Genomic DNA, 24509 nt, shown 5'->3' on the forward strand with positions numbered 1-24509 from the left:
ATGAATGAGTGAGTGTGTAGGCCTTATTGCATGTTGACTTTGAGGGCCAATTTCCGAGTCACAGATTAAGCATAGCCCTCAGCTAAAAAGCCATTTCAATGGAGATTTCCCCATTCAGTATACTTCTCATACTGAGGGTGATGGTAAGTGAGACCATGTTCATCTCTGAGGCAGGATGTAGCCTCTAGCTAACTATGTGGGACTATGTCCATATCTGAGTCATTTGAATAACTAACCCAAGATAGACTTGTCGTTTCCAATGGCAGCAAATGAATCCTAGTGGGCAGAACAAGCAAGGGGCTGGGCAGAGCCAAGCAAGGGGCTGGGCAGAGCCAAGCAAGGGGCTGGGCAGAGCCAAGCATGAGGCTGGGCAGAGCCAAGCATGGGGCTGGGCAGAGCCAAGCAAGAGGCTGGGCAGAACAAGCAAGGGGCTGGGCAGAGCCAAGCAAGGGGCTGGGCAGAGCCAAGCATGGGGCTGGGCAGAGCCAAGCATGGGGCTGGGCAGAGCCAAGCATGGGGCTGGGCAGAACCAAGCATGGGGCTGGGCAGAACCAAGCATGGGGCTGGGCAGAACCAAGCATGGGGCTGGGCAGAGCCAAGCAAGGGGCTGGGCAGAGCCAAGCAAGGGGCTGGGCAGAGCCAAGCATGGGGCTGGGCAGAACAAGCATGGGGCTGGGCAGAGCCAAGCAAGGGGCTGGGCAGAGCCAAGCAAGGGGCTGGGCAGAGCCAAGCAAGGGGCTGGGCAGAGCCAAGCAAGGGGCTGGGCAGAGCCAAGCAAGGGGCTGGGCAGAGCCAAGCATGGGGCTGGGCAGAGCCAAGCATGAGCTAGCGAGAGCTTATTGGCGCGTTCCAGCATGTATTTCCATAATTCCATTAGGGAACGCCTAATGAAGTGCGCATGTGCAATAACTCAATTCACCCTTGCACTCCTAAACAAGACCATTTTTGTATAACTTTGGCAAAGGGTAAAGTCTACAAAACTTAGTCCACTCTGTAACAGATTCTAGTTTTGGAAACAGAAAACTGTATTGAGGTCAAATGTTTAATTGATAAAAAAAATGTGCAGAATGTCAACCACATTTCTACATGCGGTGAAATATCTGCCTCATAGTTCTGTGATCTGTGATGAAGCAGTTAGCTACGTACCGGCCACAGACGTGTGTGGCTTGCTCCCAGTGTTGATGTTCATGAAGGTGCCCGTTCCCATGGTGATCTTCACATCACCGATGTCGAAGCAGCACTCACCAAACATGGCCGCCTGCTGGTCTGCCATCTACATGGTGAGAGGTAACAGATTTATGACCCCAAATCCTAACCTTAACCATTAGGGGGATACATCCTACTCAAACCAATCAATATGTAGGTCTTTATCAAGACATGTTATAACTCAAATCAATATGTACAGTACCAGTCAAAAGTTTGGGTTTTTCTTTATTCTTTACTATTTTCTACATTGTAGAATAGTAGCGAAGACATCAAAACTATGAAACAACACTACATGGAATCATGTAGTAACCCAAAAAATGTTAAACAAATCAAAATATATTTTATATTTCAGATTCTTCAAAGTAACCACCCTTTGCCTCGATTCTCTCCTGAGTGGCGCAGCGGTCTAAGGCACTGCATCTCAGTGCTAGAGGCGTCACTACAGACCCTGTTTTGATCCCGAGGGTTTGGCCCGGGGTAGGCAGTCGTTGTAAAATAAGAATTTGTTCTTAACTGACTTGACTAGTTAAATAAAGGTAAAAAATATATATATATTATGACAGCTTTGCACACGCTTGGGATTCTCTCAACCAGCTTCATGAGGAATGCTTTTCCAACAATCTTGAAGGAGTTCCCACATATGCTGAGCACTTCTTAGCTGCTTTTCCTTCACTCCATGGTCCAACTCATCCCAAACCATCGCAATTGGGTTGAGGTTGGGTGATTGTGTTAAACATTTAAAAAATGTGGCAATGTCCTCTGATGCAGCCCTCCATCACTCTCCTACTTGGTCAAATAGCCCTTACACAGCCTGGAAGTGTTTTGGGTCATTGTCCGGTTGAAAAACAAATGATAGTCCCACGAAGCGTAAACCAGATGTGATGGCGTTTCACTGTAGAATGCTGTGGTAGCCATGCTGGTTAAGTTAGCCTTGAATTCTAAATAAATCAGACAGTGTCACCAGCAAAGCACTCCCACACCATCACACCACCTCCTCCATGCTTCACGGTGGGAACCACACATGAGGAGATCATCCGTTCACCTACTCTGCGTCACACAAAGACATGGCGCTTTGAGCCAAAAATCTCAAATTTGGATCAAAGGACAGATTTCCACTGGTCTAATGTCCATTGCTTATGTATCTTGGCCCAAGCAAGTATCTTCTTCTTATTGGTGTCCTTTAGTAGTGGTTTCTTTGCAGCAATTCGACCATGAAGCCCTGATTTAAGCAGTCTCCTCTGAACCGTTGACTTTGAGATGTATCGGTTACTTGAACTCTTAGAAGCATTTATTTGGACAGCAATTTCTGAGGCCGGTAACTCTCATGAAAGGATCCTCACTTATATAGAAAAATGCTATTGCAATAAGGGATTGAGACCAAAAGCTCAAGATAAGTTTCAAGAGTTTATTACCACGGATATAGTCAGCTAAATGCATCCATTTTAGAAAGTTACACAATACTCTTCCCTCCTTTTAGTCACCACCGTCTTGTAGGCGTCACCTCCCCAGCTATACAGTTTATGACCCCAATGAGTTTCCCTCCTTTCCCCTGTAGAATGCCCATGGTCCTCTCTTTGTTTAGCTATCCATCTTCTGGGCCTGACCCTGCGCTCTGATCCGAGGCAATTTCCTCTTATCAGATTAGGTCAACCTTTCCAAATTAGCATACATACAGTTTCATGGCCTAAACTCCATTAATACTCACACTAATCATTCACTAAACAGGATACAAACAAACTAGTTTAACTTGAAACATGTTACATTTGAGCTAAATCCATCAGTATCCTCTGAGGCTGGTAACTCTAATGAACTTATCCTCTGCAGCAGATGTAACTCTGGGTCTTCCTTTCCTGTGGCGGTCCTCATGAGAGCCAGTTTCATCATAGTGCTTGATGGTTTTTGCGACTGCGCTTGAAGTAACGATGGACTGTAATTTCTCTTTGCTTATTTGAATTTTTTTCCATTTGAAATAAATTCCATAAACTAACTTTTAATAATGCACACCTGTTAATTTAAACGCATTCCAGGTGACTACCTCATGAAGGTGGTTGAGAGAATGCCAATAGTTTGCAGAGCTGTCATCAAGGAAAAGTGTGGCTAATTTGAAGAATCTCATATAAAATATATTTTGATTTGTTTAACACTTTTTTGGTTACTACATGATTCCATATGTTATTTCATAGTTTTGATGTCTGCACTATTATTCTGCAATGTAGAAAATAGTCAAATAAATAACAGATGAGTAGGTAGAAAATATGAGTAGGTGTGTCCAAACATTTGACTGGTACTGTTGGTCTTTATCTAGACATGTTATAACTCAATCAATATGTCGACCTTTACCCCAAATAAATGACGGGATTTCGATCTTGGGTTTTGGGTGATCTGTCGGACAGTAAACTTTCGAACAGTGAACTACGCAGAAAATGTCAGTGTTCATTGAAAAACCTGCTTTGGTCAACTCAAACAGAGAAGATATTTGCAGTGTGTATTTAACAGTGAAACTTTACCTTGAGTCCATAAACCAAGGTCCAAATGGCCAGTCACATTAAAACAAACAGACAACAACTTTCAAAATATCCCCTTTGTTCCACATTCATTCTCAGTATCAGTCATTATCGCATGTATTGTTTATTTAACTAGGCAAGTCAGTTAACAACAAATTCTTATTTACAATGACGGCATACCCCGGCAACGCTGGGCCAATTGTGCGCCGCCCTATGGGATTTCCAATCATGGCCGGTTGTGATACAGCCTGGATTCGAACCAGGGTGTCCTGTTGTGATGCCTCTAGCACTGAGATGCAGTGCCTTAGACTGCTGTACCACCCGGGAGCCCTAATAAATACATTTTAAAAATATATATATATTTGACCTGTGTGTGAAGTCTTTGCTAATTTAGAAGTAAAACAATAAGTCTGTAATATCACATATAGATAAGTATTCAGACCCTTTACTCAATACTTTGTTGAAGCACCTTCGTCAGCGATTACAGCCTGGAGTCTTCTTGGGTATGAAGCTACAAACTTGGCACACCTGTATTTGGGGAGTTCAGCCCCTTCTTCTCTGCAGATCCTCTCAAGCTCTGTCAGGTTGGATGTGGAGCGTCGCTACACAGCTACGTTTAAGTCTCTCCAGAGATGTTAGATGGGGTTCGGGCTCTGGCTGGGTCACTCAAGGACATTGAGACTTGTCCCGAAGCCACTCCTGCGTTGTTTTGGATGTGTGCTTAGGGTCGTTGTCCTGCTGGTAGGTGAACCGTCGCCCTAGTCTGAAGTCCTGAGGGCTCTGGAGGAGGTTTATCAAGGATCTCTCTGTACTTTGCTCCAGTCATCGTTCCCTCAATCCGGACTAGTCTCCTAGTCCCTGCTGCTGAAAAACAACCCACAGCATGATGCTGCCACCCGCATGCTTCACAGTAGGGATGGTGCCAGGTTTCCTCCAGACGTGAGGCTTTGCATTCAGGCCAAAGATTTCAATCTTGGTTTCATCAGACCAGAGAATCTTGTTTCTCATGGTCGGAGAGTCTTCTAGGTGCCTTTGGCAAACTCCAAGCGGGCTGTCGTGTCTTTTACAGAGAAGTCGCTTCCGTCTGGCCACTCTACCATGAAGGCCTGATTGGTGGAGTGCTGCAGAGATGGTTGTCCTTCTGGAAGGTTCTCCCATCTCCACAGAGGAACTCTTGACCTCTGTCAGAGTGACCATCAGGTTCTTGATCACCTCCCTGTCAAGGCCCTTCTCCCCCGATTGCTCAGTTTGGCCGGGCGGCCAGCTCTAGGAAGAGTCTTGGTGGTTCTGAACTTCTTCCATTTAAGAATGATGGAGGTCACTGTGTTCTTGGGGACCTTCAATGCTGCAGACATTTTTGGTACCCTTCCCCAGAACTGTGCCTCGACATAATCCTGTATCTGAAGTCTACGGACAATACCTTCGACATGATGGCTTGGTTTTTGCTCTGACATGCACAGCCAACTGTGGGACCTTACATAGACAAGTCTGTGCCTTTCCAAATCATGTCCAATCAATTGAATTGACCACAGGTGGACTCAAACCAAGTTGTAGAAACATCTCAAGGATGATCAAAGGAAACAGGATGCACCGGAGCTAAATTTCAAGTCTCATACCAAAGGGTCAGAATACTTATGTTTTTAGCTTTAAATATATTTGCAAAACAATTCTAAAAACCTGTTTTCGCTTTGTCATTATGAGGTATTGTGATGTCATTATGGGGTATTGTGATGTCATTATGGGGTATTGTGTAGAGATTGATGAGGATTTTTTTTTATTGAATACATTTTAGAACAAGGCTGTAACGTAACAAAATGTGGAAAAAGTGAAGGGGTCTGAATACTTTCTGAATGCACTATATTACCTGTGTGTGTATATAGATATATATTACCTGTGTGTATATATCCCCTGTGTTTTTCTAGAAACATGTAATAAACGGCTGATGCTAAAAATTTATGAGGCAAGTGGATATTTTGATAGGTCATATTCACACAAAGAGAGCACAATAACCTGAAGACACACTGACCTAGCATGGCTGGTGACCAGACAAAACAAAGATACCGTAAAGCCATAAAGATAACAGACTCATTCCAAGACGTGGAGATAGTGATGCAAAGATGAGAGATACTCACAACAGACATAATAGGGATCGACACCCCAAAGATGGAGGGATCGGTTGAGCCAAAGCGGTGACTGGTGAAGCAGAAGGGGGAAGAGGAGATCATGTATGAATGAATAGGTATTATATATGACAATAAATAAATCAACATCTAATCTGGCTTTATCACTGTAACTAGATATCGCCTAGTTAAACAGACTGGCCTAGTTAAATCAATGAAAAAGATATCAAGGAGAAGAGAACAAATAGACCATGCGTGATAGTAGTGGAGGCTGCTGAATTTCTGTCCTGTTGTAACTTAGCTATCTTCTCTGCAAGCCATATCAGACGTTTCTATCACACCAGTGGAGGCTGCTGAGGGGAGGATGGCTCCGGCAGGGAAGATAGCTAATTTACAACAGGACAGAACTCAGTAGCCTCTGTATGCTGTAACGTAGCTATGCTGATCAGCATTTTAGTGTCTGTTTTTCACATAGTTTTCATAATGCAAAGCAAATTTAAGTTAAAACAACAGACAATATACAGTATACATTATACAGGAGGGGACTATACAAAGTGATAAAAAAACATTACAGTTCAATAAATTATCTTCTAATCTCTACATTATACAGGCCTTCTTTTTGGATTCTAACAGACATTTAAGTGGCATGTTCTCCTCTGATCTCTCACTTCTGACTGCAATCTCAACAGAGAACCAACCGTATTCATTTAAAAAGGGGAGACATGTGAGTCATGTGACCAGTATCATGTGACTCACCCAGTGTTCAGTACTTTGGGGAGGATGGAGAGAGGCAGCGAGACGAGACAGCAGAGGAATTCACTCCAGCACAACTGTAGGGAATGCACGCACACACACAAAGACACAATGAGTCTCTATGAAAAAAAAAAAAGTGGAATTGCAATTTCAGTTTACTTCCTGGATTAACTGAATTTAAATGCAATTGACCCCAACCCTGATACAAAGTTATTACACACGTGAACAAGGAAAAACCGACCTGGTACGAATCAAACATCCCAGTGGCACTGGCATTAGAGTAGTCTGTGGCATGGACCAATCCTGGAATCGGTTAGAGAAGAGAGACTTTATTTGTTTATTTAAACAGGGACCATGTACAACAGACACTGAACCAGATTCTAACTAAAAACAGCTCATTTTCAGCTGCAACTTGTCCAAGAACATGAATCATTGACTCATATTGCCTGGTTACTGTGTCGTGCAACATGTCTGAGGGATTTCAGAGGACACAGTACTGCAGTAGGACTGAGAAAACAAGGAGACCTGCGTATGTGCGTGTGTATAGACCCAAAACCTTGTGACAAATCATAATTAACATGGAAACACACACAAGCTTAAAAAGGAACATAACGCCTATTTTCAAAGTTATATTGTTTTGGTGCATCTCTGCGTGATCTATCGATTCCCGGGGTCATTTCATTTTGCCTCTTCAGTCCAGGCTGCATTGTGAATGTCAGACTCCACGCTGTGAGGCACATCGATCTGCAGGTTGAACATGGTGCTATTTTAGACTCCTAAATTGATAGTACATTTTATTGTGGTAATTTTTGCAGCCAATTTAGCTGCTTCACGTGCTGATGTTGACTTTGGTATTATTGTATGTAGTTATGTTTGCCAACAAGCTACCTAGCTAGCCAGCCTGCGCATAGAGAGCATTGCATTGTGGGTTTTGATGCTACCAACCTTGTTATGATGGCAAAATGAAACATTTGTTCACAAAAAAATATTGTTCTCACATACTAGTGTTATTTAACACTGTAAATTATAGGAAAGATTTTTGGTTTGGTGGATTTTCCCCTTTAACACATCAGTATTTTGGGAAGCTTGAAGATACGGATTTGAACAGTTATAGAAAAAGGTGTCTAGCAGGAGAGTTGGACTTCTGTTTCTGTTGGTTCAACATTAGATTTTTTTTTTATTCAAATAAAGAATATACTTGAATTTCTCTAGAGTGTGTGCCATTCTTATCATAAACAAAGCTTAAAGATACAGACACACAATCAATTAGCTGAGAGATATACATGAATACTACTCGCAGTACGCAGTCACGTACTGTACACGAACACACACACACACGAGAATGGCGGAACCTACCTTTTGTGAGCTTATAAAGCAACCAGGTGTCTATCGTCCCAAAGCAGCAGGTGCCCTCTGCTACTGCTTCACTTAACTGTGAGGGGTGAGGACATAGAGGAGAAGAAATATCACCCCCTTGTGTTCTCTTGCTCCCAATCAGTTCCTAAATAATCACATGCTACTAAAAGAACTGGAGGCCAGTGACATTGTTCTGTAAAGACCACAATATTTCTGTATTATGATCTTATTGAAAAGCCCAGCGTGCCTTTGGGCCATTAGTGTTTGAGGTGTTGCCAGGTCGGCTTTCGCCACATCTGCCATCAGTAGCCTATATAGTTAGATTTAGGTCAACAACAATTCAATGTAGGGCGATCCTAGGGAAAGTTTCTCTCCACTATTGGCCGGTGTGCCAGTGATATTATTATAGCAGTCAGTTACAGTGCGTCCAATCAGAGTCCATGAAGGCCAGTCCTCACATGACGTGTGTCCTGAGTCAGGGAGAACTGGGGTAGATGTCATGTTACACAGTAAGCTGAGGAGTCAAGGTATAATACCAAAGCCCATTCATAGAGGCCCATTATTGTGTCAGACATACCGTTGATAGAAACAGCAGAGGACTTTCTGACCACAGAACGTTGTTTCTGACCACAGAACGTCGTTTCTGACCACAGAACGTCGTTTCTGACCACAGAACGTCGTTTCTGACTACAGAATGTACACAAAAACCTCCCTCTCTCTCCCCAACCCACACATTCTCCCTCTCTGTCTCACACACACTAACACCTATTTGAACAGGTGCCAAGCTCTCACACGTCACACCTACCCTCCATCACACACACTCCCCGCCACCCCCCTCCAAACACTTGAACCTCTCTGCCTCACACACACCTGTTTCCAGTGTCGAAGGGCCCAGGCCAGGCGGAAGGTGACGTGTTGGGTGGAGAAGACTATGAGGCTGGCCGCCTGAAAGCGCTTATTTTTGGACAGGAAGTGCAGCGCCATCATAACGCCGTGGATCGCCTGCCATTGTCACGGACACAACACAGCCACAGTTATCATTCCTATTTTGTTGAGTTTATTTTTTGGTATAAACAGTAAGCTAAAAGACAAATTGCATATACAAAAGTACAATCGAAATCCATGTTTTGATGTGATTTTCTTTGCTAGTAATAGCATTTTGTTTGGGATAGCAAAATGCAAGGCAAGTTATCATAATCATGACTAATAATAATCAGAGCCCAAAGATAGAGGCCCCTATACTGTATTATCACAAGGTCAGCTGAACTATGACCTCTGTGACCCCAGACTAACCTTCATGGTGCAGGAGTTGTTCCAGGACCTCACCAGTTCCACTGCCCTCAAGTCCTGCCAGCTGATGAAGTTGTGAAAGGGAACTCCTGTTTTCCTGTGTGTGTGTGTGTGTGTGTGTGTGTGTGTGTGTGTGTGTGTGTGTGTGTGTGTGTGTGTGTGTGTGTGTGTGTGTGTGTGTGTGTGTGTGTGTGTGTGTGTGTGTGTGTGTGTGTGAGTGAGAGAGAGGTGTGTAAAGTAGGATATCAACACAGATACAAACATACTGTACTGTGGTTCCATCCTGGGGATCAACAGGGGCCTGTATAAGTGCAGGCTTTTGTTTTAGCTAAGCAGGAGCAAGCTTGATTCTACTAAATCAACTAACCATAGTCTAACCGTAGCCACGTGTTGTTACGCCGCTGAAACAAAAGCCTGCGACCACAAAAGGCCCTCGCAGGGTGACACTGCTGACCCCTGCTGTGTGTATTATCCTTGAGTGTTCTATGTACTCCCTAGACTGTACACTGTGATTTTAGCCTATGTAAAAATGTACCTGTCCCACGTGGTGAAGGTGCCTCTCTGAGTGGAGATGCCCAGGGTCTCCATCTGACGCATCTGTAAACCTGAGTCTAAACACCCAGGTGAGAGACAAAGAACATACACATCATTCATCAACGCGATCAGTAAGTGAACATTTGTGTGTTTGTGGCAGAAGTGAGGCCGTGCTAAAAACAGCTTGCCATCAAAACTACATTAGCATCAGACCTCCCTTTCTTTAAAAAAATATGGCAGAAGAGAGAGAGATTCCCAGACCAAAATCCCCCCCTGGACTACCCATGGACCACCCTTGGACTACCCATGGACCACCCTTGGACTACCCATGGACCACCCCTGGACTACCCATGGACCACCCCTGGACTACCCATGGACCACCCCTGGACTACCCATGGACCACCCTTGGACTAACCATGGACTACCCTTGGACCACCCTTGGACTACCCATGGACCACCCTTGGACTACCCCTGGACTACCCCTGGACTACCCATGGACCACCCCTGGACTACCCATGGACCACCCATGGACTACCCATGGACCACCCATGGACCATCCCTCGCCCAGCAACCTGAGCAGAAGCCAGCAGACCCTGCATCTCTACCCCAGGACCAGAATGCGTTACCACAGACAGAATAATGAGCCAGATATTTCACCGGCTGTATAAATGTGAAGCATCCGGTTGGCGTTTCCACTCACTACCAAATATGGTGATGAGAGGAAGCGAACTGGCCAATGCAATCTGGATGAAGATGGAGCGAGATGGAATTTGGGGTCGACATTCTGCTCATTTTCTCATCAATGAAATACATATGAAATTTCTCATCCATACAGTTTTCCGTTTCCAAAATTACAATCTGTAACAAACAGAGGGGACTGCGTTTTGAAGACTTCACCCTTTTTGTCAAAGTGTCAACAACAAAACATGTCTTGTTTAGAAGGAGTGCATGGGAGAATTTAGTTGTTGCACACGAGCACTTCAGAGTCTGCGTTCCTGAACGTAAATAAGCAAATAAATGCTAGAACACGCCAATAGGATCTCACTAGCTCATACTTGGCTCTGCCCACCTCCCCGCTTGTTCTGCTCACTATCATTAATTTGCTTACAATTGGAAACATCTGGTGATCTATTTTGGGTTAGTTATAAAAAAACATTGACGCTACCCTGCCTTAGCCCAATCCCCCACAGACCCTGTAGCTTTACTCCAGGAGCAGAATGTGCTACCCTGCCTTAGCACAAACTCCACAGAAACACATTAACACCCCGAAGGGTTTGGAAGCCAGGGTCAGCCACAGTGCGGTGCCCCTGGAGCAGTTTTAGCTCAAGGGTACAACAAGCATACAGCATCTTGGATCTCAAGAACGCCACAAGATTGGTTTCTGTCGGACATGATGAACTGATTCCTGTTACATCCAAACCAGTGAGCCTGTCTATAGATCTACCAATCTGGTTCCTTGTCAACACCAAAAGGTTATAGAACCAAGAGTTATTTTAGGACCAGGCCGTCTATACATAAGATTAGGTATATCGTCCCCATCAGGAGTGCTTGACTTCCGGAACACATAGAAACTTAGTTCTGGAAACTAAATATAAACAGTACCAGGACCCAAAATAAGTGACAGCACCTATTTCAGTCCACTTCATGCCCATCAGTCCGTATGTGTGATAGACAGACATAGTGTGTCAAATGTATTGAAGATAAAGGGCTCATAAAAGGGTAATTAATTTATCACAAAAGTGTACAATTTAGTTACATGTTTCTTCCTCACTCTTATACCTGACTCACACTCTAGGGCCTACTCAAACCATACTGGCATTTCTGACACGCTTCCAGCAACTACGGAGGATGCTTAACCTGGCCAGCCCAGTACAGCTCGACTTGGCTCGGGCCTAGTAGTGTAAAAAAAAAAAAAAAGGTAATAGCTTATTAGTTAATGACAATGATTGACTAGAGAGATCTCCAACACCTCAGTCTCTGATTCACCTATAAGGCAAGGATGAAAACCAGAGGCCGTGCAAACCCTAGAGGACTGGAACTATATGAGAAGAGGGTTAAATATGCCGTGGTGGGCCTATCAATATGGAGAGGGAAATGGTACAAACCTTGCACAGCACCATTCACCACCTTAACGAATCCTCTCCACAGCTCTTCGGGGTCCAACTCGACCAAGCCCGGTTCAGGATACAAGAGATTCACCTATAAACATATACCAGTCAAATTGACAATGTGAAGATTATGCGTGTCAGAATTCATTAAATAATTATAATTCATATTATTTAGCATGCCTAATTCAGATAAACGTAATTTCAATTTATCATAGCTCTATTGAATCTAGCCTATCCAATACCTTGGTGGTGCATGATCCTCGAATCTGGGCTTCCTTGTCGAAAATGTGACATCTGATCGATGTTGTCCCCACGTCCACAGAGAGAATGTAACTTTCTCTTTTGAATCCGTTCCTCTGAATCTCCATAGTAACACGAGCTTTGTGTTCAGCAACAGTTTGACCGATTCCTCCTTCGGACCTTTGCCTCACATATCGTGAAAGCGATTGTCACAACTGTCTCCTCACCCTCTAGGCAATAGCACAGGGTGGGCTGGAGAAGGCACCTGTCCTAGTTGAATCCTTTCGTCAATGTAGATATGTGAAAAACTTAAAGCATTTTTAGTCTTTCTGTTCGTGGAGAAAGGTCACTTTTTTAAAATCGCGTGACTCATTGTTCAAATTCCAGTTATTCCGGTAACCATCCAATCCACGGAATATTGCGAAATACAGCATACATGACTATTTCACAACAATTTAAAAGACGCCCACCCAATTCCGTTGAACCTGCCAAGGTTTTGGCGAAATTATATCTTAATTAGTTCACAGCACTTTTATAATTTCATAATGGTGTAGGCCTAATAAAACAATGTTGTGGGTGTGTGTGTGTTTCTCAAACTCAGTCGCACAGATTTCAAACCGAGAGGCGCAACATCACAATAATTCCGGAAACAAGTCGAGAAGCAAATTCGAGAGACCAGACCGGGGTTTGGGGGAGGGGAAAGTCAATATGTGTGTTCGAGCGGAACACTTTTGTCAAATCGGTGACCATCGTTGTTCACATGCCTTTCAAAGTGTGTTGCATTATAAAAAATAATCCGATTTACGCCTACATGTCGACTGCATGAATTTTACAGAAATCATGTGATCAAAGGTCATGAAGTTTTGACTGCAAATGTTCTGCAACTGCCCTTCAGCAACTTCATCCTGCAGCCATCGCATGCATCGGGCTCCCGACTGGCGCAGCGGTCTAAGGCACTGCATTTCGGTGCTAAACGCGTCAGACATCCAGGTTCGACTCCAGGCTGTATCACAACCGGCCGTGATTGGGAGACCCATAGGGTGGCGCACAATTGGCCAAGCGTCGTCTGGGTTTGACCGGTGTAGACTGTCATTGTAAATAAGAATATTTTCTTAACTGACTTGCCTAGGTTAAATAAATAAAAATATATTCAAAAACAAATTGTGGTATGCTCTATTGTCAACCAATCATTAGAGTATTTTCTTTTGGCCCACCCCACGCGAATGTGACCAGACATGATGTAGGCTATACAGTGGATAGCCTATATACAAATTAATGTTATATTTGAGGCTCTCTCTCAGTAATGGATTGTACAATGAACACACGTATGATTTCAGTGTGTGATACGGGGGTTGGAGCCATGTTTATTTCGACATTATAAAGAAAGACTTGGAATGGAAACACTGCCATGTCGACCTGAGCCTTGCTGTTGAAAAATCTCATTAGTGTGCGATTTTTGGGTGACGCTGATGCGCCTCCTCCCCTCCTCACTCCTCGACTTTCGTTTACAGCCGGTTGCTTCCACCGTACCACTCAAATACGTACATATTATTCCTTACGTTTTAATTTTCGTCAAAAACAACTTAATATCGAAGGAGTGCCTTTCATTTGACCGGCTGCAGTCCGGAGCGTTAGGCCCGATGACGTTTTTGCGCATGCGCTATGTTAGCTAAATCGCATACAAGTGTGTTGGGGGATTTCTATCGAAGAAGCAGCTTCGGCATATCTTTATGCTGTACTGTCTTTGCAAGTAGTATACACAGCTACGTCACACATCAGTCGATAAGAAGGAGTGGACTTTAATTTAAAGGGACAGTATTACGAATTCCCATAGAACATGACCACGACTGATATTAATCTGATTTCATTCTGACTATGTATCTATTTACAAAACACAGACAGCCAGACCATAACACAAAAAGACAGTACACATTAGTCCATGACTCAGTGTAGTAACAAAACTTGTTGAGAAGAGATTATATTTGGAGAAAAAAAAGCAAACACCACCCTTATATCAACCTTACTATGACCTTTTTAAAAAGAAATGATTTGTGAACCATTTGTTTAGTGCGTATGAAGACTTTATTATGTCCTATTAAGTTTTTATAAAGTTCTGTCTTCAACTTTAGTTTAACTTAGTTAATTACGATACACGTCAGACAACTTAAATAGTGACTCCATTACAGCTGCCTGGCCAATTGCTTGCTTTATGTACCCTGGTGATCAGAGCTATCGAGACTCAGATGAATGGAGACAGACTGCATGAATTCATTCCTAAGAGGAGCCGAATTGTTATCCAATCCACTTTGCTCATCTAATGCCATATCGTTTCAAAATCAAATTGTATTGGTCACATACACGTTTGCCAGATGTTATTGCGAGTGTAGCAAAATGCTTTGTGTTTCTAGCTCCAACAGTGCAGTAATATCTAACAATTTCACAACAATACACACAAATCTAAAAGTAAAAGAAAGGAAATAAAGAAATATATAAATATAAGATCGAGCAATGTCAGAGTGGCATTGACTAAAATACAGTAGAATAGAATACAGTATATACAGTGAGTAAAGCAGTATGTAAACATTATTAAAGTGACTAGTGTTCCATTATTAAAGTGGCCAGTGATTCCAAGTCTATGTACAGTGCCTTGCGAAAGTATTCGGCCCCCTTGAACTTTGCGACCTTTTGCCACATTTCAGGCTTCAAACATAAAGATATAAAACTGTATTTTTTGTGAAGAATCAACAACAAGTGGGACACAATCATGAAGTGGAACGACATTTATTGGATATTTCAAACTTTTTTAACAAATCAAAAACTGAAAAATTGGGCGTGCAAAATTATTCAGCCCCTTCACCACGACTTCATCTCAACCGCTAATATTTAATCATACAGTATGATCATCTCCCAGTCAAATAATAAACTCTCAACCATGAGAATATATGCTCTAAAAAGTCAACAGTGAGTATACTGTACTAAAGCATATGCCATTCATTTGTTTGCATGTGTATTTTGGTTCCTTGAAAGACAACACAGTTTATCCTGGTGCTGTGTATAGCTTCCTGTCTTTACATGAGTTTTACTTCCTTATGTTGAGTGGAGGTTTACATAATATGGCTTACAGGTAAATTGGTCTCTTGTGCTCTGGGGCAATAAGGAAGCCTCTGATGAGAAGTTGCAAAGGCACATTTTAATAACACTGACCAATGTTGTTTTCTTTCTATAATTTTCCTTTAAAAAAAAACTATCTAATAAATTGATCAACCTTTAATTTCCTTTAATTCATTAAAGTATGAATTTACACAAGTCTGTGTTGCCAATATTGACAATTTGATTCATATTGTTGCTCACACAGCAGACAGATTTAGTTGAACTACTACATATAACATAATCACAATGCAAGATTTTGTTTTTGTTTTTGTAGATTTAATTTCGGGTTTGCAAGATGCCAGGTCGCAATTGTAAATGAGAACTTGTTCTCAACTTGCCTACCTGGTTAAATAAAGGTTAAATAAATAAATAAAAATCCCAGCCAGCATTGTGTGATTTAAAGCTAGGGTCAGTCAGCAGCATGCTGTAGTGAGTTAACATTGTTCTTGAGCTGGTTGAATGATTTAGCCCCAGCTTGAATGGACGGGAAACCAGGATGTTCATTTAGATAAGAGGTAGAGAACTCAATCTTTTAATTACATGGTGCAACAGTATCACTGACAAAGTATTGATCAACTCTACAACGACCCATTGTTCCCTGGACTAACAAAAGCTTACCTGTAGAGGATCAAATTACTCTTTGATGTTTCTTCCATAGTAATACGCATATATTGATTCCAATGCTGATTGATATGAGCCAATAACAGTAAATAGTTCAAATAATCTTACAACTCTGTACAACAAGGATTATATTTTGTTGAAAGTCTATGAATCTATGCTATATAGTACTGTTGAATTGGAATCTTGTTGTGTAGTTTGACTGTTTTGAATTTCAGTTGTGAGGCATCAACAACCCAACACCAACTGACATAACCACGTTTTTGCCAAAGGTTTCATTCATAATGCACTTTATCATGTTATTTCAAAACAGAAACTCTAAAATAATTAGTTGTTTTTTTCTTCCTGACTGTTATACTGAAAACTGTGCGAGGACGAGGGCTCCATTTCTCCCACTACAGGGAGGAATACAGTTTAGACAGTGGAACACTGGTGCCATTGATAACAACCTAGCTATCCATCCAATGATGAGATAGATGGTTATTGGCCAATTTTCTTTGCTACCTGATAGTCAGGCTCCATATATGTAAATATCCCCCTTGATGAAGGGGTAATAAAAGCTGTGGTTATCCATACTGAGAACTGAGGCACACAGAGAGGTGAACTGTACTGCTCTGTGGACTGTTTTAATGCATCTGAATTTATAAACAGACCAACATTTAGCTATGGCGAAATTCCGCACGGACTGCATAGAAAAACCGATCCGCATGTGTTTTAGAATAATCGGTCACTTCATTGGAACACATCCGTGGTGGTTCTTCATCGTTCCTGTCATTATCTCAACAGCATTAGGAAGTGGATTTTACTTTTTGGAAGACAGAACATCTAATGACATTGAAGAGGAGTTTACACCTCTAGAGGGACCGGCCAAGATGGAGAGAAAGTTTATTCAAGAATATTTCCCACAAAATGAATCCATGTTTTCCAGCTTGAGGTTGAACACAGATGGAATATATGCATGTTTCATCGCCACATCCAAGACAAACATTTTGACAGTGCCACATCTTGAGGACATATTAGTCTTGGACAGCAAAGTTCGGAACATGACTGTGGAGTTTGAGGATGAACTGTTGCAATATGTGGATATTTGCGCAACAGTGAATGGAAGTTGTTCCTCCAATGCCATATTGAACATTATAGACTACAATGCCAGCAATGTTGATCTTATTAATTTGACGTTTCCAACACATACTTCTACATCTGGCAGGGTTTCCTTGAGGTCAACACTTGGTAGTGTGAAAATAAACAACTCAATTGTTCAAAGTGCCAAGGCAATACAATTTTTTTACTATTTAACAGAATTCAACCAATCAAGGAGCGTCATTTGGCTGACTGAGTTTATTAAGTTGCTCTCAGAAGAATCAACAAATGTCACAGAGGTGAGATACCATACATGCCGATCTAAACATTTCAGTGTTTTATTTGTTCGATTTTTTTTCTGCCTGGACCTGCAAAGTATTTTGTAAAATGTGTTTAATAATTGTACATTTAAAAAAAAATATATATATATTTTTTAACACATTTAATTTTTGTTGTGTGTTTTCTAGGTGTCGTATTCTACATCCATGTCAAGACAGTGGGAATTCGAGAAAGTTCCAAAGTCTATTGTTCCTCTTTTCTCAATAACATATACTATTACCATGTCTTTTACAATTGTTTCATGTTTAAGGTTTGTAAAGCATTTATCTCCTTTATGTTACATGAAGTAGATGTACATGTGAGGGGGGGGGGGGTTGAGGGTTTGTTACATAGCACATGCCTATGACAAAATGGCGGGATCGAAGCAATGTGTCCCCGCATGGAGACCCTTTAAAATAAATGTCAACGTACTTTTCATTTATGCAGTGCCTGCATACAATTTGTATGGAATGACACTTAAAATGGTTTTAATTTCTTCAGGTTGGACAACGTGAGGAATAAGGTGTGGGTGGCCACCATTGGAGTCTTTTCTACAGGACTAGCAGTTCTTTCAAGTTTCGGGATGCTGTTGTTAATGGGTGCGAAGTTCGTCATGACTGTTTCTACCTGCCCATTCTTGATACTGGGTAAGGGGAATGCTCCGCATCCTGTCTCTTCAAACCTTCATTAGTATTTTCTTTCCATTCCTCCACACCTCATCAAAGACAAACAAATCTGGTAATTATTGAAGGTAAAAGAGCTTCATACCCAGAGGGCAAATAACTTCCTTATACAACCAGTATACAACCAGACCATGACGTCATTGCAACCAGTTCTGCCCACTGGTTGAGGCCTTCAAATTCATATTCTAATGTCTCACGGAACAGATTCTTCTAACATAACACAAATTCTTCATTTGAATGTCATGAATTACTTAAATGTCATGAATGTTCATGCCTTTCTCTTGTCTCAACCCACTGGGCACAGAAGTCAATTAAACATCTTTCCCAAATTGGTTCCACGTAATTTCATTGAAATGACATGGAAGCAACATTGATTCAACCAGTGTGTGCCCAGTGGGAAGTCATGTTCATGTTTGTTTACCACCTCACTCAATGGCAAACCCTTTGTGTTTAAGGTATTGGAATTGACGACATGTTCATCATGATTTCCTGTTGGCAGAAGACCAATGTCCATGATAGCGTGGTGGATCGTCTGGCCGACACCTACCAAGATGCCGCCATCTCCATCTCTATAACCACGATAACGGATGTCCTGGCGCTGTACCTGGGATACAGCTCACCCTTTCGCTCTGTTCAGACCTTCTGTCTTTACGCCGGCACAGCTATCCTTTTCTGTTACATCTACAACATCATATTCCTTGGTGCGTTTTTAGCACTGAATGGCCAGAGGGAAACTAGTAACCGGCATTGGTTCACCTGTGTGAAGATTCCAGTGGATTGTCCTCCTGGGAAGTCGAGAAGGTATGCAATCTGCTGCGTTGGTGGGGCCTATGATCATGACACCGGGACAGAGGAGGAGCAACCAATTAGTGGCTTCTTTGGGAAGTATTACGGTCCATTTCTGACCCAGAAATGGACCAAAGCGTCCATTGTGGTTCTCTACGCCGGGTATCTGGCTGTCAGCTTCTATGGATGTTTTGAACTGAAGGAGGGTATTGACCTAGGGAACCTGGCTTCAGATGATTCCTACATTTCCAAATATTACAAAGACAAAAGTACGCACTTCTCTCATTATGGTCCAAACGTTATGGTGGCTGTTGATAAGTCACTTGCCTACTGGGAAGAAGACCAACGCAAAACTCTCAGCTCCTGCATTACAGATTTTAAAAAGTTGGCATATGTTGACAAAAACTTCTTTCTTTCCTGGCTAGATTCTTTCCAAGTTTTTGCAAATGATCTTGAAATAAACTCTGAAATTACCTTCAAAAGAAACCTGCTTCACTTCTTGGAAAAACGTCCAATGACCTGGCAGGACATTCATTTCGATGCAGATAACAAGATCCGCTCGTCTCGCTTCTTTCTTCAGACGCTAAACATCAGCACGACAAAGCAACAGAAGGACATGCTGATAAGCCTCAGAAAAACTGCTAAAAAATGCCCCATCGCATTAGTGGTTTATCATCCATCGTTTATCTACTTAGACCAGTACACTGTTATTGTGGATAACACCATCCAGACGATCGTGGTTGCCACAGTGTTGATGCTGGCGATCTCCTTACTCCTGATACCCAACCCGCTCTGTTCGCTGTGGGTGGCGTTCTCCATTGGGTCGGTCATTGTGGGTGTAGTTGGATTCATGGCACTATGGGACGTGTCCCTGGACTCAATCTCCATGATAAATCTGATCATCTGTATCGGTTTCTCAGTCAACTTTTCCGCCCATGTCTCGTACGCCTTTGTCTCGAGCACCAAGGCAGACTCGAACGAAAAGGCTGTGGATGCGCTGGCCCACCTCGGGTTTCCCATAGTGCAAGGAGCTATCTCCACCCTTTTAGGGGTGGTGGCGCTCTCTTTCTCAGAAAACTACATCTTCAGGACTTTTTTCAAACTCATTTTTTTGGTTATTACGTTCGGGCTGGTTCACGGTGTTGCTTTCCTTCCTGTGTTTTTGACATTTGTTGGCATGTGCACAAATGGGTGATGTAGATATGCAACACTAAATTACATGTAAATAAAACATACAATATATATATTTTTTTAGATGTTAGTGTGAATGAAATGTAAAATAGGTTCAAACCAACTCACGCCACTAAGCTATTCATCGTCGGACATAGTCATTGGATATTGACTTGATACCACACCTGTTAACATTACAGCGTCAACCTTTTTGGTTACTACTCAGCATGGTTTCTCTTCGTCTGCGATTGATTGGTCGGATTTTTTTTTGTATCTATGTTTTTCTCTTTGTTGTAATTTTATATTTTATGTACTTATACTGTAGACTTTAAGCTGCATTGGCAAAACTTGTGTTCTATAAAAGTTGCAAACTGTATTATAAATAAATGTTAAAAAAATGGCTATTTTACACATTTGATTCTGTCAGTGTATTTACACAGGTGTAAATGTTTGCAATGCCTGGTATATTTTAACATCTGGTTAAATTAAGATCGTTTTCTTCTTTAATTAAAAATATATATATATATATTTTCTTCTTTAAAAATATATATACAGTGGGGCAAAAAAGTATTTAGTCAGCAACCAATTGGGCAAGTTCTCCCACTTAAAAAGATGAGAGAGGCCTGTAATTTTCATCATAGGTACACTTCAACTATGACAGACAAAATGAGAAAAAAAATCCAGAAAATCACATTGTAGGATTTTTTATGAATTTATTTGCAAATTATGGTGGAAAAAACATATTTTCCACCATAATTTTCAAATAAATTCATTAAAAATCCTACAATGTGATTTTCTGGATTTTTTCCCCCTCTGTCATAGTTGAAGTGTACCTATGAGGAAAATTACAGGCCTCTCATCTTTTTAAGTGGGAGAACTTGCACAATTGGTGGCTGACTAAATACTTTTTTGCCCCTTTGTATATACATACATAGAAACTATAGATAGTTTCTTTATCAAGTTTAGTTCATTTTTGACTTGCCTTGGGTGTTGTCGTTTAACCCAAATCGTTAGGTGATGTTATTGATCAACGTCTAGAATCTTCTGGCAAGCATTTGTGAATATATATCAACTACACTGTAGTTCAACATGCATACATTCTGATGTTCAGGTAAGGTGTCATTAACAACAACATAAAAAAAGACTGAAGACAACCACAGGGGTTAAGATTAGAATAATAGGGTTTCATTTATTTCCTTCAGCTGCACATAAAAATTCCTCCCAACGTCTGTCGTCATATAATTTAGAGAATAAAAAGCGTGTCAGTCAATTGTAGAGCCAGTCAATGCATACGCTGCTCAAAAGCCTTCTAGCTATATACAGTGTTCCCGTTAAACCCCGTTCATATATGCAACTAAAGCTGGGTAAAATGGCCATAAAATAGGAGCTCGAAATGTGTCACTTAGACAAGTAAAACACTAAAATGTACAAAGCATACCAATAAGTTAAGCTGGTTATATACTGTATAACCAATTGCACAGTGTATCATCATAATATTTGCCTCTAAAGAAAAGTTTATTCTTAAATGCAAAAAAAAAAAAGTATGGTCTTTAAAACCTCCATTGTATCGCAATCTGAACGTTTCCAACTCGACATTAGAAGACATTTCAACGTTATTTCCTAAAGCGTGCATGCTAACCAAAGATGGAGATACTAGATTGTTGAAGCGATTGAGTATTGTCGACAGATGCATTCGATCGTTTCCCTTAAAGGCTTACACATCAGCAAATGACTATGCCGGTCCTTGCTTACACCACGAGGTTCTGTGCTTAAAAACATACAAGGTGAGGACATGTAAAGAAGAGATTCACAGATCTGAGGTAACGGTAGACACAGCTGGTGTTCAGATGTGAGTACACAGCAGAAGTGGGGTGAACCAGGATGAGGGGTTGTAGGATCTTCTAGGTTTCATTGTTACTTTGACAATTGTTTAGACCTAGAAACCAGATAACTTGAGGTATTTCGTAATTAAAATGGATGAACGGATGTTGGCTGAATTGAAACCAAAAACGACGAGGATTTAATGGCCCGTCACTGCTTAATACACCGAAGTTGGGTTTGAAGTAACAAAAGCATTTTCCCCAAAGCACAGCAGCATTCCCTTCCATCTATATACACAGCAGCTACATATTTTTATCACATAAATACATCAAGTACATTTTCAGACTAAGAGACATTAGAATTTAGGGTTAAGTCCAAACAGTCCCTTTTTATTTTACCTTTATTTAACTAGGCAAGTCAGTTAAGAACAAATTATTTTTTCAATGACGGCCTAGGAACAGTGGGTTAACTGCCTGTTCAGGGGCAGAACGACAGATTTGTACCTTGTCAGCTCGGGGGTTTGAACTTGCAACGGTTGCTAGTCCACCGCTCTAACCACTAGGCTACCCTCCGTCCCTAATCCATGTATGTGTACATTCCCAAAAGGCCACCTTTAAAACAGCAATTTACACACTCAGATAAACCTGGGAATATTGGTAGACTCCTTAGGGAGAATCAGATTCCATATGAGAGACATGATTGGAAGTCACAGGTAGAAACAAATGTGTTTTTATGGAGGATCGATGGTTTCATTGTGATTCTGGAGGTCTAGAGCAAGACATTGAATCAATGGACTTGGACTTTTACTGAGCATAAAACATTTAACACATATTTACATATACACAGTGCCTTCAGGAAGTGTTCATCACACCCTTTGACTTATTCCACATTTTGTTGTTACAGTCTGAATTCAAAATGGATTAAATATCATTTTTTCCTCATCCATCTTCAAACAATAGCCCCATAATGACAAAGTGAAAACATGTTAAAATTTTTTTTTTTTAAATCTAATTTGTATATGTATTCACATCAATACATGTTAGAATCACCTTTAGCAGCGACTACAGCCGAGTCTTTCTGGGTAAGTCTAACAGCTTTGCACACCTGGATTGTACAATATTTGCACATTTGCACATTTTTTTATTATTCAAGTTCTTTCAAGTTGGTTGTTGATCATTACTAGACAGCCATTTTCTTGCCATAGCTTTTCAAGCAGATTTAAGCTAAAACTGTAACTAGGCCACTCAGGAACATTCAATGTTGTCTTGGTAAGCAACTCCAGCTAATATTTGGCCTTGTGTTTGAGGTTATTGTCCTGCTGAAATGTGAATTTGTCTCCCAGTGTCTTTTGGAAAGCAGACTGAACTGGGTTTTCCTCTAAGATTTTGCCTGTGCTTAGCTCACTTCAGTTTCTTATTCTCCTTAAAAAAAAAAAACTCCATAGTCCTTGCCGATGACAAGCATACCCATAACATGATGTAGCCACCACCATGCTTGGAAATGTGAAGAGTGGTACTCTGATGTACTGTGCCACAAACATAATGCTTTGTATTCAGGAAAGAAAGTTAATTTCTTGGCCCCATTTTTGCAGTATTACTTGAGTGCTTTGTTTGCCAAAAGGATGCATGTTTTGGAATATTTTTTATTCTATACAGGCTTGCTTTTTACACTGTCATTTTGGTTAGAATTGTTGAGTAACTACAATGTTGTTGATTCATCCTCAGTTCTAAAAAAGCCATTCAACTCTGTAACCGTTGGCCTCATGGTGAAATCCCTGAGCGGTTTCCTTCCTCTCCAGCAACTGAGTTGGGCAGGAAACGTGTATCTTTGTAGTGACTTGGTATATTGATCCAAAGTGTAATTAATAACTTCACCATGCTCAAAGGGATATTCAATGTTTGCTTTTTTAGGTGCCCTTCTTTGAGAGGCATTGGAAAACCTCCCTGGTCTTTGTGGTTGAATCTGTGTATAAAATGTACTGCATGACTGAGGGAACGTACAGACAATTGTAGGTGTGTGGGGTACAGAGATGAGGTAGTCATTCAAAAATGACATTGAACACTATTATTGCACAGAGTGAATCTATGCAATTTATTAAGCACATGTTTACTCCTGAACGTATTTAGGCTTGCCATAACAAAGGGGTTGATTACTTATTGAGTCAAGACATTTCAGCTTTTCATTTATTTAACAAATTTGTAAACATAATTCCACTTGTATATATTATGGGGTATTGTGTGTAGGCCAGTGACACAAAAACGTAATTTAATCCGTTTTAAATTCAGGCTGTGAATACTTCCTGAAGGCACTGTACATACACACGTACAGCTCCGTAGCTCTGTTTGCGTAGACTGTGAAATCACCGTGGACAGAGATTTATTGTCTTCCCACCCCTCACCCGATCTCCCAAATTAAACCGTGACACCTCCACCCTTGGAAGTCTCATCTTGTCTCCAGGCCCTTGCCCTCCAGGACCATCTTGATCTCTCTGGCATCCAGCGTCTCGTATTGCAACAGGGCGTTGGCTAGGTTCTGGTGTTCTTTAGCGTGAGACTTGAGGAGATCCCTGGCCCGCTCGTACGAATCCTGGGGACCACACAAACCAGAGGAGATAACACATGTAGGGGTTGAATTTCTGAAAAGGGCTGGTATATATTACAATGCAATTAAGGCTTACACACACACGCAAATTGTGCCTGTTCTTTCCCTAAACTGTGATAATCTGAATAAACTCGGTTTGAGAAATGGGAAAGATAAATACAATTATATATT

General features: G+C 41.4%; 3 protein-coding genes across 6 annotated transcripts in view; 1 reads left to right on the plus strand and 2 right to left on the minus strand.

The window, feature by feature from the left end:
- gk5 (glycerol kinase 5) overlaps nt 1-12716 on the minus strand; it is a 29285-nt gene extending 16569 nt beyond the window's left edge. For 2 of the 3 annotated variants that reach the window (XR_004205730.1, XM_020462752.2), the window contains exons 1-10: nt 12114-12713; nt 11869-11962; nt 9765-9840; nt 9233-9326; nt 8810-8941; nt 7940-8015; nt 6825-6886; nt 6587-6660; nt 5843-5903; nt 1147-1273 (exon numbers count right to left, since the gene is read on the minus strand). Coding sequence is in view for 1 of the 3 variants with exons in the window: in XM_020462752.2 (XP_020318341.2) it covers nt 1147-1273; nt 5843-5903; nt 6587-6660; nt 6825-6886; nt 7940-8015; nt 8810-8941; nt 9233-9326; nt 9765-9840; nt 11869-11962; nt 12114-12239 (922 nt within the window). In the remaining 2 variants the exon portion in view is untranslated. Of the gene's footprint in view, nt 1-1146; nt 1274-5842; nt 5904-6586; nt 6661-6824; nt 6887-7939; nt 8016-8809; nt 8942-9232; nt 9327-9764; nt 9841-11868; nt 11963-12113 lie in introns of all 3 variants that reach the window. The other variant, XR_004205731.1, reaches the window with a different exon arrangement.
- Nucleotides 12717-17689: 4973 nt separating this feature from the next.
- On the plus strand, nt 17690-20316 carry LOC109871846 (patched domain-containing protein 3-like). The gene is made up of 2 exons (XM_031806962.1): nt 17690-17924; nt 18416-20316. The coding sequence occupies exons 1-2, from the start codon at nt 17861-17863 to the stop codon at nt 19939-19941; spliced, it is 1590 nt and encodes a 529-aa protein (XP_031662822.1). The 5' UTR covers nt 17690-17860; the 3' UTR covers nt 19942-20316.
- A 763-nt stretch (nt 20317-21079) lies between these two features.
- The window catches only part of LOC109871661 (ATP-dependent zinc metalloprotease YME1L1), a 28883-nt gene continuing 25453 nt past the window's right edge, over nt 21080-24509 (minus strand). For both annotated transcript variants that reach the window (XM_020462601.2, XM_020462600.2), the window contains exon 18: nt 21080-24323. In XM_020462601.2, coding sequence (XP_020318190.1) covers nt 24180-24323 — 144 coding nt within the window. In that variant the 3' untranslated portion in view covers nt 21080-24179. The remainder of the gene's footprint in view (nt 24324-24509) is intronic.

The sequence above is a fragment of the Oncorhynchus kisutch genome, linkage group LG27 (genome assembly GCF_002021735.2).
Source record: "Oncorhynchus kisutch isolate 150728-3 linkage group LG27, Okis_V2, whole genome shotgun sequence".
Classification (NCBI taxonomy): Eukaryota; Metazoa; Chordata; class Actinopteri; order Salmoniformes; family Salmonidae; genus Oncorhynchus; species Oncorhynchus kisutch.

Bases quoted from the DNA above. Each gene is read 5' to 3' on its own strand.
- LOC109871846 (XM_031806962.1), top strand. From the start codon at position 17,861: ATGCTGTTGTTAATGGGTGCGAAGTTCGTCATGACTGTTTCTACCTGC. The intron at 17,925-18,415 runs GTAAGGGGAATG...TTTGTGTTTAAG, and splicing joins CTGCCCATTCTTGATACTGG to GTATTGGAATTGACGACATG.